Raw genomic sequence first — 14,961 nt, forward strand, 5'->3', positions numbered from 1 at the left:
CTGGAGTGTTTTTTTTAATTTTTTTTTAACGTTTATTTATTTTTGAGAGAGAGAGACAGAGTATGAGCAGAGGAGGGGCAGAGAGAGAGGGAGACACAGAATCTGAAGCAGGCTCCAGGCTCTGAGCTGTCAGGACAGAGCCTGACATGGGACTTGAACTCGTGAACCATGAGACCATGACCTGAGCTGAAGTTGGACGCTTGCTTAACTGACTGAGCACCAGAAAACTGGAGTTTTGATCGAAACCCAGGCATTCTGACTCTAAAATACATACACTAGGCCAGTGGTCTTGAAACCCTTTTATTCTTGGACCACTTAAAATTTTAAAAATTTGGGGTGCCTGGCTGGCTCAGTCGGTTGCGTGTCCGACTTCGGCTCAGATCATGATTTCACGGTCTGTGAGTTCGAGCCTTGCGTCGGGCTCTGTACTGACAGCCCGGAGCCTGGAGCCTGCTTCGGATTCTGTGTCTCCCTCTCTCTCTGCCCCTAACCCACTCGCATTCTGCCTCTGTCTCTCTCAAAAATAAACAAACATTAAAAAATTTTTTTTTTTTAATTTACCCCCCTAAAATGCTGAAAAACCTATTACCACCTTGAACGTGTTTAAGTTGGATTTGGAAATAATCTCCTCGATAATGGCACCAAAGGCATAGTCAACAAAATGAAAAGTAGACAAATTGAACTTTATCAAAATAAAAAACCTTTCATCAGAGAACACTGGCAACAGAGTCAAAAGGCAACCCACAGAATGGGAGAAAATATTTGTAAATCACATATCTGATAAGGAATTAACATCTGGAATATACAGAAAACTTCTAAACTCAACAACAGAAATACGGCCTGATTTAAAAATGAGCAAAAGACTTGAATAGACATTTCTCCAAAGAAGGATATATAGATGGCCAATAAGCCCATAGAAAGACTCTCTACATTATGAATGATTAGGGGAAATGCAAATCAAAATGACAGATGCCACTTCACACCCATTAGGATGGTGATTATCAAAATAACCATTTTGATTGTTAGAATCCCAAGTAGGCTCTACATTGTCAAAACAAAAACACCTCCAAAACAGAAAATAACAAGTGTTGGTGATGATGTGGAGAAATTGAAGCTTGTATTATTCTGATAGGGCTGCTATACCACGATACCACAGATGAGGTGAATTAAACAACAGAAGTGTATTTTCTCCCATTCTAAGATCAAGGTGCCAGCAGGGTTGGGTTTTGGTGAGGCTTGCAGAAGGCTGCCTTCTTGCTGTGTTGTCACACAAACATTCCTCTGTGCGTACATTCGTAGTATCTCTTCCTCTGACATCAGACCTATTGGATTAGGGTCCCACTCTTAAGACCTCATTTAATCTTATGTCCATAAAGGCCTTCTCTTCACATACTGGGCCACCTGAAGCTGAGAGTTAAGCATATGAATGGGGGGGCGAGACACAGTTCAGTCCATGACTGAAGGTACTCTGTTGGTGGGAATGTAGAATGATGTAACTGGTGTGGAAAACAGTATGGTGATTCCTCATAAATTAAAAACATTACCATATGATCCAGCAATTCCACTTCTGGGTATATGTCGAAAATAATTGAAAGCAGGGTCTCAAAGAGATATTTGTACACCCTGGTTCATTATTCACAGTAGCCAAAAGATGGAAGTAACCCAAGTGTCCATCAGTGGACGAATGGATAAACAAAATGTGGTATATACATACATTGCAATATTACTCGGCCTTAATAAGTAATGAAATTCTAATAGATGTTGCAGTGTGGCTGAACTTGAAGATATGCTAAGTGAAGAAAGCCAGTCTCACGAAAGGACAAATATTGTATGGTTCCACTAATATTATGAGTTACTTAGAGTAGTCAGAATCAGAGACAAAAAATAGAATGGTGGTTTCCAGGGGCTGGTTTGAGAGGGGAATGAGGAGTTACTGTTTAATGAATACAGATTTTCAGTTTTGAAGATGAAAAAAGTTCTGTGGATGGATGGGGATGATGGTTACACAACAGTGTGAAGATACATAATGCCACTGAATTGTACACGTAAATATGGTTAAAATGGTAAATTTTATATGTATAACAATTTGTAAAAATGGTTTTTTAAAGTTTATTTTGACAGAGAAAGCGTGAGTAGGGGAGGAGCTGGGGTGGGAGGAGAGAACCCCAAGCAGGCTCTACATTGTCAGCGCAGAGCCCCATGTGGGGCTTGAACTCAGTAACCGTGAGATCATGACCTGAGCTGAAGTTGGATGCTTAACCAACTGAAGCCACCCAGGCACCCCTGTAAAAATAACTTTTATAAAAGAAGGATCTTACTGATTCTCCTTTTCCACCTCCCCTTTCTACTAATCCTTCTCTCCAGTTTACCAAAAAGGCATCTCTCTATTTGAAATCTAACTATATAAAGTACACTACCCCAGGGATGGAAACCCTCAGAACATCAATCTGTATGTGTTTATTTCATCTTTTGAAGGATGTTTGGGTTGACTTCATTTTTAAGCTATTATGAATAAAGCTTTTGTGAACATTTTTGTACAAGTTTTTTGTTTTCACTTATGTAAATACTGTACTTAGAAGTGAAATTGCTGTGTCATAGGGTAGTGTTTGTCAGACCAATTTCTAAAGTGGTTGTACCATCTTACATTCTTTCCAGTAATGTATAAGAGTTCTGATTGCTGAGAATCCTTGTTTATTTCCTTTTGTAAGTCTTTTTAATTTTAGCAGTTCTGGTGGGTGTGTACTAGTATCTCGTGGTTTTATTCTGTTTTCCTTATGACTAATAATAGTAAGCATTTGTCAGATATGTGTTATAAATATTTACTCCTTTTCCCTAGTTTGCCTATTTATTTTTAAGCAGTGTCTTTTGAGGAAAGGTTTTAATTTTAATCTTTTTCTTTTATAAATGCTTCTGGATCCTTTCTGTTGATACCAAGCTCAAAAAGATTTTATCTTGGGGCACCTGCGTGGCTCATTTGGTTAAGCATCCAACTCTTGATTTCAGCTCAAGTCATGATCTCAGGGTCATGAGATTGAGCCCTGCTTTGGGCTTTGTGCTGAGCATGGAGCCTGCTTGAGATTCTGTCTCTCTGCCTTCTCGCATCAGGGTGTGTTCGTTTACTCTCTCTCTCTCTCTCAAAAAATTTTTTTTTCTCGTGTGTTTTCTTTAGTAGCTTCATAGTGGAGTTTCTACATTTATGTCTGATCCATTTTTAATTAGCTTGTAAGTGTAGTGTAATGGTAGGCAAAGCAAGTGCCATCAAAGGGGAATCAGGATATGGTTCTGGAGAAGGAGACTGAGAAACAGATGTCACATCTAGGGATGGCAGCAGGCATGTAAATTCCCCATTCCAAATCTGAGGACTCTTTAGAGGCCTCATAATTGGAATTAATACATTTAAATTTTTTTTTAAAGCTTAGTCCTATTTAAAAAAATAATTTTTAAAAAATGTTTATTTATTTTGAGAGAAGATGAGCTGAGGGGGAGGAGTGACAGAGAGAGGGAGACACAGAATCAGAAGCGGCTCCAGGCTCCTAGCTGTCAGCCCAGAGTCCGATGTGGGGCTTGAACTCACAAAACCGTGAGATCATGACCTGAGCTGAAGTCGGATGCTCAACCAACTGAGCCACTCAGGTGCCCCAATACATTTAAATCTTTTAAATGGGAAATTTGTGAGGGACATGGGTGCTGCCACCAGTCACTAATTCCATAGTGCATATTAAAGTGCTACTGTTTAACAACTCTGGTTGGGTCTACTTGGGTAGGTGCTTAGACCAACCGTTGACTGTTGATGCCCCCCTTAATGTTCTTAACTGAGACTCAAAACATTACTTTGGAAAAATTAGAGTGTTTGATGCAGGATCAAGCTGCTGCATTCGGCAGATACACTAATAGAATAGGACTTTCTGGTTCTGCTTTGTTGGCTTTTGGAACTGAAGTCATGATTAAAAAGGATGGTCCTGGGTATCGGAATAAGTTGCTAGAGGTGAAATTCGTGGACCTTTGCAAGATGGACCAGAGTGGAAGCATTTGCCAAGAATATTTTTATTAAAGGCGGAGGAAGCTTGAAAATAATCAGCTACCATCATAGCTCCAACCATAAAGAATGCTGACCTACCTTGGGGAGGCTTTTCTGCCAAACAGCTTCCAGGAAACCAGTCTTTAGGTTCTAGGGGAGTGTGATTGCAAAGTTGAATTTAAAGGATTTGAGGGAAGAGTATCACTAGGAGTATAGCCTAAAGCTTAGTATAATGCTCACCATCTCCAGAACAGGCGACCCTGTTCAACCGCTATTCATATGGAACCATTTTTCACTTCAGTCTTCCAAAAACCTCTCATTTTGACTATTTACTACTTATCCAGATCTGTAACTGCATTGGTTTCATATGCTAGTCTTCAGAATTCACCAAAGAGACCTATTACTGACTGGTGAGTAGCATGTGTTGGAGTGGGATCTAGGCAGTTGAGGTGGTAGGCCCTTCTCAATCCCACTTGACGGTTCATGGCCAGCCACAGTTTGTATGGAATTGATGTTGTAATATCATTTATTTTCAGGGTTAAATGACATGGTAGGTAACTTGTTATCACTCCTTAGTAGATTTTGACTTTCTTGGCTCCTGTCTTTATGCATATATCAATCAGTGTTTTTGCTGGGATCTGATAAGCTTCAGCGTTTAAAGCTTTGACTTGGCATTGGGTTCACTCTCCACTGCCAGTTCTGCTTACCGGAAGTGGCCCTGGCTCATGCCTGCAGCTCAACAGTTTTTGCCTATTTAAAGTTTGAGAAACAGTTTGAGATCTTTATAGCCCAAGACCCATAACCACTTGCTATGCTGGAATTAACTGCCTGTCTGTAAGAACTCCATCCATCCTGAGTAAAACTTTGGAGGGAACTACTACTAGATGGTTTCACAAATCTTTCGCCCTATTCCCACCAGCAGTGTATGGGCATTCTAATTTTTCCACATCCTCATCAACTTCTCTTTTTTTCATAGCCACTCTAGTGGATGTGAAGTGATATCTCATTGTGGTTTCGATGTGCATTTCCTTTATGGGTAATGTTGAACATTTTTCCTATGCTTGTTGGCCATTTGTCATCTTTAGGGGAATGTCTACTCATGCCCTTCTCCCATTTTGTTTATTGGGTTGTCTTTTCTTATTGAGTTATGGAAGTATTTATATAGGGACGCCTGGATGGCTCAGTGGGTTAAGCACCCGACTCTTGATTTCTGCTCAGGTCATGATCTCACAGTTGAGATCGAGCCCTGTGTGAGGCTCTGTGCTGACAGTGTGGAGCCTACTTGGGATTCTTATCTTTGTCCCTCTCTCTGCCTCTTCTCCACTGATGTGCGTTTTCTCTCTCTCTCTCTCTCTGTCTCTCTAAATAAACACTTATTTTAAAAGTTATTTATATATTGTAGATATAAATCCCTTATTGAGTATATGATTTGCACACATTTTTTTCCATTCTGTGAGCTGCCTTTTTACTTTCTTGGTATCTTTTAAAGCACTAAAGTTTTAAATTTTGATGATTGCCAATTTACTTTTCCTTTTGTTATTTTTCATATCTGTCTTATCTATGAAACCATTGCCTACTCTGAGGTCATAAAGATTTATGCCAGTTTTTTTTTATTTTTAAATTTTTTTTTACTTTTTTTTAACTGTTCATTTGTTTTTTAGAGAGAGGGAGGGAGGGAGAGTATGAGCAGGGGAGGGGCAGAGAGAGAGGGAGACACAGTCCGAAGCAGGCTCCAGGCTCTGAGCTGTCAGCACAGAGCCCTATGCGAAGCTTGAACCCATGAACAGTGAGATCATGACCTGAACTGAAGTCAGACGCTCAGCCAACTGGGCCACCCAGGTGCCCCCCTTTTATGTTAATTTTTTAAATATGTTTATTTATTTTAAGGTGGGGGAGCACAGGGAAGGGAGGGGCAGAGAGAGAAAGAATCCCAAGCAGTCTCTGTGCTGTCTGCACAGAGCCCAAGGTGGGGCTCAATCCCATGAACCATGAAATCATGACCTGAATTGAAATCAAGAGTTGGACACTTAAAGGACTAAACCACCCAGGTGCCCCATTGAGTTAATTTTTATAAATGGCATGATACAGGGGTCCAACTTCATTCTTGTGTTTGGTGACATGTTGTCTTAGTACCATTTGTTAAAAAGACTGTCCTTTGTTGAATGGTCTTTGGCACTCTTGTCTAAAATACTTGATCCTAAATGTGAGGATTTATTTCTGAACTCTGAATTCTGTCCCACTGATCTTACGGCCATCCTTATGCCAGTGCCACACTGTCTTGATTAGTGTAACTTTGTATTAAGTTTTATAATCTGCAAGTTTGAGTCCTCGAACTTTGTTATATATACAGGCATATCTTGTTTTGTTGCATTTTACAGATACTGCATCTTATACAGATTGAAGGTTTGTGGCAACCCTGAGTGGAGTAGGTCTATCAGCACCATTTTTCCACCAGTATTTGCTCATTTTGTCTCTGTATCATATTCTGGTGATACTCACAGTATTTCATACTTTTCACTATTATTTGTCATGGTGATCAGTGATTACAGTTTGCTAAAAGCTCAGATGATGGTTAGCATTTTTTAGCAATAAAGTATTTTTAACTAAGGTATGTACATTGTTTTTTTAGACATAATGCTATTGCACACTTAATACATGGCAGTACAGTGTAAACATAACTTTTATATGCCCTGGGAAACCACAAAATTCATTTCAATCACTTTACTGCAATATTCACTTTATTGCAGTAACCTGGAACCAGATCTGCACTATCTCCAAAGTTTGCCTGTATTCTTTTCTGTTTTGCACAAATGATATGATGTTACAAATAGTTATTTTGCACATATTTTAAAACTTAATGTATAATAACATCCTAGATCAACTAGCATAGCTAGTGCTTGTGCTGTCTCTCTTTCAACTAGCATAGCACCCCTGCTTGTGCTCTCTCTCTTTCAAAAATGAATAAACATTTAAAAAAATTTTTTTTTAAGTTTGTGAATTGTAGTTTTCCTTATGTTACTGACTTTTAACTTCATCCCCATTGGTCAGAGAAGATACTTAAATGGTATCTTTTTTTTTTAAGTTTATTTATTTATGTCGTGAGGGACGGAGACAGCGTGAGTGGGGAAGGGGTGGGGTGGAGAGAGAATCCCAAGCAGGCTCTGCACTCAGTGCAGAGCTGGATGCGGGACTTGAACTCATGAAACCGCAAGATCATGCATGACCTGAGACAAAACCAAGAGTCTGATGTTTAACCGACAGCCACCCAGGTGCCCCGGTATCTTTTTATATGTATTGAGACCTATTTGTGGTTTAACAAATGGTCCATCCTGGAGACTAGTCCGGGTGCACTTGAGAAAATGTGATTCTGCTACTTTTGCATAGAGTGTTCTGTTTGTGTCTATTAGATCTCTAATTGTGTTAAGCTATTTCCTTTTATTCTGTCTGGTTGACCGATTATTGAAAGTAGGGTTTGAAATTTCCAGTTATTAGAGAACTGTTGATTTTTCTCTTCACATTTTCAGTTTTTGCTTCATATATTTTGAGAATCTGTTATTAGGTGCTTAATATTTATGATTTATCTTCTTGCTGTATATTTTGAACCTTTTAGTTAATATCTGATGTCATCCTTTGTCTTTCATAAACTTTGGACTCAAAGTCTGTTTTGTCTGAGGGGTGCCTGGGTGATTCAGTTGGTTAAGCATCCGACTCTGAATTTCGGCTCAGGTCATGATCTCACGGTTCATGAGTTCGAGTCCCACATTGGGTCTGCACTGACTGCAGAACCTGCTTGAGATTCTCACTCTCTCCCTCTTTCTCTGCCCCTTCCCCACACGCGTGTGAGTGCAGTCATTCTCTCTCAAAAATAAACATTAAAAAAAAAAGTCTATTTTGTCAGATATTAATCTAGCACCTTAGCTTTCATTTGGTTACTATTTGCATGGAATATCTTTTCTGTCTTTTCACTTTCAACCTATTTGTGTCTTTGGATCTAAAGTGAGTCTCTTTAAACATATACAGCTTATACAGTTATACAACATATACACAGCATATAGAGTTGATACATGAATGGCATGGTGGGTTGGGGCACCAACTCCATGCACTGATGAAAATCCATGTATAATTTTTAAATCCCCAAAACTTAACTACTAATAGCCTATTGTTGACTGGAAGCCTTACTGACAACTGAAAAAGTCAGCACATATTTGTATGTTATATGTATTATAGCTGTGTATTCTTTTTTTTTTTAATGTTCATTTTTGAAAGAGAGTGCGAGCAGGTGAGGGGCAGAGAGAAGAGGGAGACAGCAAATCTAAAGCAGGCCCCGTGTGGTCAGTGCAGAGCCTGATGTGGGACGATCATGACCTGAGCTGAAACAGGCTGCTTAACCAACTGAACTACCCAGGCACTCCAGTATATACTGTATTCTTAAGGATGAGGTAAGCTAGAGAGAAAATATTATTAAAATCTCAAGGAAGAGAAAATACACATAGTACTGTTTTTTTAATCAATACCATCTATTTAATTGTTTACAAAAATGAATTGTTAGTACCTATATCAATATTATCTTTTTATCAATAGTAACCTTATCAGTATTATCATAACTTATATGATAAAAACAGTATAGATGTTTATACATATTACTAACAGTAGATATCAAAAACAAAAAGATAATGGGGCGCCTGGTTGGTTCAGTCGGTTAAGTGTCCAACTTCGGCTCAGATCATGATCTCACTGTTTGTGAGTTCAAGCCCCCTGTTGGGCTCTGTGCTGACAGCTCAGAGCCTGGAGCCTGTTTTGGATTCTGTGTCTCTCTTTCTCTCTGCCCCTTGTCTATATGCGCTCTGTCTCTCTCAAAAAATAAACATTTAAAAAAAGAATATATAAAAAATTCATATTTATTTACAGGTACTGATGATTCATGCAGTGGCACCAAGGAAGCAGCAATATGATTGCTTTATGGTAGTCTAGCCTGTACACTAATGAACGAATCATTATAAAATTTTTGTGGCATACAGTATTACAGTCATATTCATAATATAGTATTGGAAACACTGTTAGATTTTTAAAATATTTACCTGTGATGATAGGCTGATAATGCAGTTTCTCCAGTTATGGGAGAGAGAGGCATACTGTATGGTAATGTAATTCTTTGAAAAAAATGTTATAAGATAGCAAGAAAACTAACATATTATTAATTTTCTGTTAAATGTCACTCACATTATGCCTATGTGAGGATAGACTGTCCACTTCATACAAGTCTTGCACATGATGTTCTACACCATGAATACTTGGGTGACGACACAGAACATCTCATATGGCTCTTGCCATACAGTTATTATATTTTCATACAAAGACACACATACAACAGGCTTGCTTATTTATTTATTTATTTATTTATTTATTTATTTATTTAAAGTTTGTTTTATTTAGAGAAAGTGTAAGTTGGGGAAGGGCAGAGAGGGAAAGAGAGAGAATCCCAAACAAGCTCCACACTGTCAGTGCAGAGCCTGATGCAGGGCTCAAACTCAGGAACTACAAGATCATGACCTGACCTGAAGTCAGACCATTAACTGACTGAGCCTTCCAGGCGCCTCCTTTCATGGCTTTTTCTATAACAATGGCATCTTCAGTGGTGTAATCCTTCCAGACTTTCATGATATTCTGTCAGGGTTCTCTTTCATAGCATTGACAGTCCTTTCCATAGAGTACCATGTTTAATAAACATTAAAGGTCCTTATGATTCCCTGATCTAAAAGCTGAATTAGAAATGTGTTTGGGGGCAGGTAGACTACTTTGGCACCTTTGGCTTTGAACTCATGGGGTTCTGGGTGGTCAAGGGCATTGTCCAATATGAAAAGGACTTTAAAAGTCAGTTCTTACCAGCAAGGTACTTCCAGACTTCAGGAACTCAGCATCAGTGGAACCAATCCAGAAAAAGTGTTCTTGTTCAGGCTTTCTTGTTGTATAACCAGAAGACTGGCTCAGGGGTTAGCAGCTTTACAGCTCATGAGCTTGACTCAAAACAGTAGAGTTAGCCTATATTTCCCTGCCTTATATCTTGGTGCTCTCTTCTCTTCCTTAATGATAGATGTCCCTTGTGGCATTTTTTTTTTTTTTTCTGGAGTAGGACCCATTCATCTGGGTTATTATAAACCAGACATTCTTTTTCCCTCAGTGATTTTATTAGTGATTCTGAGAACTCACCTGCTGCTTCCTGGTTGGCAGAAGCTGCTTCTTCCATTGTCTTGACTTTTTTTTTTTATTAAAAAAAATGTTTAAAAAAATTTTTGTACTGTATATTTTTTTGAAGTTTTATTTTATTTTAATTTACATCCAAGTTAGCATATAGTGCAACAGTGATTTCAGGAGTAGATTCCTTAATGCCCCTTAACCATTTAGCCCATCCCCCTTCCCACAACCCTTCCAGTAATCCTCTGTTTGTTCTCCATATTTAGAGGTCTCATGTTTTGTCCCCCTCCTTGTTTTTATATAATTTTTTCTTCCCTTTCCTTGTGTTCATCTGTTCTGTCTTAAAGTCCTCATATGAGTGAAGTTGTATATTTGTCTTCCTCTGACTAATTTTGCTTAGCATAATTAATAGCCTCCAGTTCCATCCACATAGTTGCAAATGGCAAGATTTCATTCTTTTTGATTGCCAGGTAATACTCCATTGTATATGTATACCACATCTTCTTTATCCATTCATCCATCGATTGACATTTGGGCTCTTTCCATACTTTGGCTGTTGTCGATAGTGCTGCTATAAACATTGGGGTGCATGTGCCCCTTTGGAACAGCATACCTGTATCCCTTGGATAAATACCTAATAGTGCAATTGCTGGGTCAAAAATTTTTTTAATGTTTGTTTATTTTTGAGAGATTGTTTTTAAATGTGGAAAGTAAAAAGTGGAGTTACAAACCAGTTATAATAATACTAGCTTTTGTAATTGCCCCTGTATTTATCTTTACCAGAGATCTTCATTTCTTTATATAGCTTTGATTACTATTTAGCTTCTTTTTCAATTTCAACTGGAAGAACTCCTTTTAACACGTCTTGCAGGGCTCATCTAATGGTAATGAACTCCCTCAGCTTTTGTTTATCTGGGAATGTGTCATTTCTTGGAGGACAGTTTTCTCAAATATAGAATTCTTGATTGACAGAGTGACTGAGTGTCTTGGTTGAGTGTCCAACTCTTGATTTCAGCTCAGGTCATGATCCCAGGGTCGTGGGTGGAGCCTGCTTAAGATTCTCTCGCTTCCTCTCTCTCGCTCGCTATCCCTCTCCCCCACTTGTGCGCATGCACTCTCTCTAAAAATGAAAAAAAAAATTCTTGACAGTTTGTTTCCTTAGTATTTTACTTAAATATTTTTTTCAAGTTTTATTTAAATTCTAGTTAACGTATAGTGTAATACTGGTTTCAGAAGTAGAATTTACTGATTCTTCACTTTTACCCTTAGTATTTTAATAAATTGTCTACTGCTCTGTGGTCTCTAAGGTTTCTAATGAGGAATTAGCTGATAATCTTTTTTTTTCTTTTTTTTTGGCTGATAATCTTATTGAGGGTCTTGTCACTTCTGCTGCGTTGAAAATTCTTTGTCTTTTTAAAATTATTTTTAAATTTATTTTTTTTTTTTCTTTATTTTTTGAGAGAGAGAGACAGAGAGCAAGCTGGGGAGGGGCAGAGAGAGAGAGAGATAGACAGACAGACAGACAGACAGAATCTGAAGCAGGCTCCCGGTTCTAAGCTGTTAGCACAGAGCCTGATGCAGGGCTCGAACTCACAAACAGATCATGACCTGAGTCGAGGTTGGAAGCTTAACTGACTGAGCCACCCAGGTGCCCCCCAAATTCTTTGTCTTTTGACAGTTTGATCATATTGTGTCTTAATGTGAGTTTATCTTACTTGTACTTCATTTAGCTTCCTGGATTTATATATTCATATCTTTCATAACATTTGGTGGATTTTTTGTTTTTTGTTTTTTTGTTTTTTGACCATTCTTCAAATAATCTTTCTGCCCTTTCTCTCTCTCTTCTCCTGAGACTCCCATGATCATTGTCCATTTGATGGTATTTCCAGGCCCCCTGGGTTTTGTTCACCTTTGTTCATTATTTTTTCTTTCTGTTCTTCAGACTTTATAATTTCAACCGGCTGGTCTTCAAATTCGCTAATTTTTCTGCCTGCTCAAATCTCTTGAACCCTTCTAGTGAACCTTTCATTGCATTTGTTGTAATTACAGCTCCAGCGTTTTTAATTTATTTTTTTATTCCACTGTATAAATTTCTGTCTCTTCATAAATATTCTCATTTTGTTTATACATGGTTTTCCTGGTTTCCTTTAGTTCTTTAAGCATAATTAACATAGTTGTCATAAAGTCTTTGTCTAGTAAATCTGATGTCTAGGTTTATTAAGAGATAGTTTCTGTTGATTTATTTCGTTTCTTTGAATGGGCCATATTTTCTTATTTCTTTGTCTTGTGATTTTTTTCCTTGTTATTGAAAATTGGGCATCATAATTTGATAACTCTGAAAATCACATTCTCCCCTTTTGTTGGGGTTTACGGATTTTTTTTTTTTTTTTTTTTGATTGTTGAAGGCTGTGGTAGTCTGTTTTGAGGCTTTTTCTAAACTATTTTGCCAAGACTATTCCTTGTCCTCAGTATGTGATCACTGATGTCTGTGTTCCTTTAGCTCATGTTCATCTAATATTTAGACCAAGATTTCTGTGTATGCCAGAAGCTCAAACAAATGAAAAACAAAAAACACACTAACAAAAACAAAAAAAGAGAAAAGCAGAAAAATGTATAACCACCTGTGTTTTTGCAGAGTGGCTCTGTGCTGGGGCACTCCTTCAACATTTAGTAGCCTTCCTCTGGGCATTGGGATCAATCTGAGGTGAAAGGTTAAAGGTCTTTTCAGGTCTTGTCTCATCATGTGTGTTGCCTGGGTGTGTGTGTAGTTTTCTAAATTTTCCCATATACCTGTTGCTTTGAAATGTTGTAATTTCTCAAAGTGTTTTCACCCCAACTTCCTCATTATCTTTGAGTAGGCTTTGCAGCTTTTATTAGCAGTGCTTGCTAATATCAGGTATCTCCCAAATAGATTAGAACAGATATACTCAGTAATTTGCAAATCAGGTTTCCCTCTGATTTGAGGGAGGGAACTGGGCTGCCACTTTTTCTTCTTCTTCTTCTTTGTTAATGTTTATTTATTTATTTTGAGAGAGAGGGAGGGAGGGAGGGAGGGAGGGGGGGGGGGAGAGGGTCCGAGTGAGGGAGCGTGCACGGGGGAGGGGCAGAGAGAGAGGAAGAGAGAATCCCAAGCAGGCTCTGAGTTTTCAGCCCAGAGCCCGACATGGAGCTCAAAAATGCTGAGATCATGACCTGAGGTGAAATCAAGAGTCGGATGCTCAACCGACTGAGTCTCCCAGGTGTCCCTGGGCTGCCACTTTTTCAAGACCAGAACCACTGCCATGCAAGGGTGAGTGGGATAGGGATGAGTAAAAACACCACAAAAGTTGCCTATTATTTTGAAGAGATTTTTCTTGATTGAACAGTCTCTTGGTTGTTGTACACCTTTGGCTGTTTTCCAAGCTCCATCACAGCTGGTTCAGCCATTTGCTGCTGTTTTTTGATGTTTCTGTGGAAGAATGAGGGTTTGGAACTTCCTCATCTGCCATTTTGTTGAAATGTGGATTGTTTTTTCACTCTTGGTAGTGTACTTTGTGTAAAAGTTTGGATTTTGATGAAGTCCACTTTATTTTTAATTTTTTCCTTGTGCTTTTGGTGTCATTTTAAAAAGCCATTGCTAAATCCAATGTAATGAAAGTTTGCATCGTATGTATGTATGTATGTATGTATGTATGTATTTATTTATTTGACGTTTATTTGAGAGAGAGAGAGCATACACACATGTGTGCGGGGCAGAGAGAGGGAGAGAGAATTCCTAGCAGGCTCTGTGCTGTTGGCACAGAGTCCAATGTGGGGCTTGAACTCAGGAACTGCGAGGTCAGTGACCTGAGCAGAGATCAAGAGTTGGAGCCTTAACTGAATCAGCCACCCAGGTGTCCCTTAATCTTTTTTAGTAGCTGCAGCAAAAATCCTGGAGATGGCTTCTAAGCTTGCCTTGGGTTACATGCCCATTTTAATTTTAATTTTTTTTATTTTTTAACAGGAGAAAATTAAATTTAGTGTCATACATATGAGGAATCCATACAGACATGAAATTCTCAAAGCAGTATGGCAACAAGAGGTTTGTAAGACATACTGAATAAGGAGAAGGGTAGTGGTCTTAAGGTACAAAGGGGAGGAAGACCATTAGCAGAAAGGTGAGAAGAGAAACAAAGTTTGCCTTATTATGCAGATAAGTTTTTTGGTAAAGAGGAATCTCTCTTAATTGCTCTCTTCCTGTACAATCAGGCAGTTAAGAAGGAGATAAAAAGTTTTTCCTGCTAGGTTTTGATTTCTTTTAATTCAAAATAATGTTTATACCATAGTGGTACATCTTAGTACATGCCCCCGCCCCCTTTTTTTTTTTTGAGAGAGAGCAAGCTTGCAAGCTAGCTTGAAACCGGGAGCAGGAGCAGGGGAGGAGCATAGGGAGAGGGAGCAGGCTCCATGCCTAGTGTGGAACCCTGACTTGGGGCTGATCTCACAACTGTGAGATCATGACCTGAGCCAAAATCAAGAATCTGATGCTTAACTGACTGATCCACCCGGACCCCCAGTACATGGCCATTTTTTGAGCAATCGCTGTGATGAGGGCGGTAGACTGTTCTAATTGGCCAGGCTGGATTATGTGGGCTCAACCACAGACTGAGAATGGTGTCAATGTTGAGATGCTGTTTCCAAAAAGGAAGGTGAATGGATGCTGGAAAAATTAGTAAGTATTTAGTAAGTGTAAAGCATTCTTAGTACATTGAGAAATTTGTGATGCCCCAGGG

General features: G+C 38.7%; 1 protein-coding gene across 10 annotated transcripts in view; it reads left to right on the forward strand.

Annotated features, from left to right (window-relative positions):
* RBM6 (RNA binding motif protein 6) overlaps window positions 1–14,961 on the forward strand; it is a 104,982-nt gene that overhangs the window by 5,334 nt on the left and 84,687 nt on the right. Inside the window, exon 1 of one of the 10 annotated variants that reach the window (XM_030306816.1) lies at window positions 8,436–8,457. The exons of 5 other annotated variants lie outside the window; for them this stretch is intronic. Coding sequence is in view for 3 of the 5 variants with exons in the window: in XM_030306818.2 (XP_030162678.1) it covers window positions 14,258–14,270 (13 nt within the window). In the remaining 2 variants the exon portion in view is untranslated. Of the gene's footprint in view, window positions 1–8,435; window positions 8,458–13,410; window positions 13,500–14,189; window positions 14,271–14,961 lie in introns of those variants that run through there. 4 more of the 10 variants (XM_030306817.1, XM_030306818.2, XM_030306811.2 and 1 more) reach the window with 4 other exon arrangements.

This window comes from Lynx canadensis, chromosome A2, assembly GCF_007474595.2.
Source record: "Lynx canadensis isolate LIC74 chromosome A2, mLynCan4.pri.v2, whole genome shotgun sequence".
Classification (NCBI taxonomy): Eukaryota; Metazoa; Chordata; class Mammalia; order Carnivora; family Felidae; genus Lynx; species Lynx canadensis.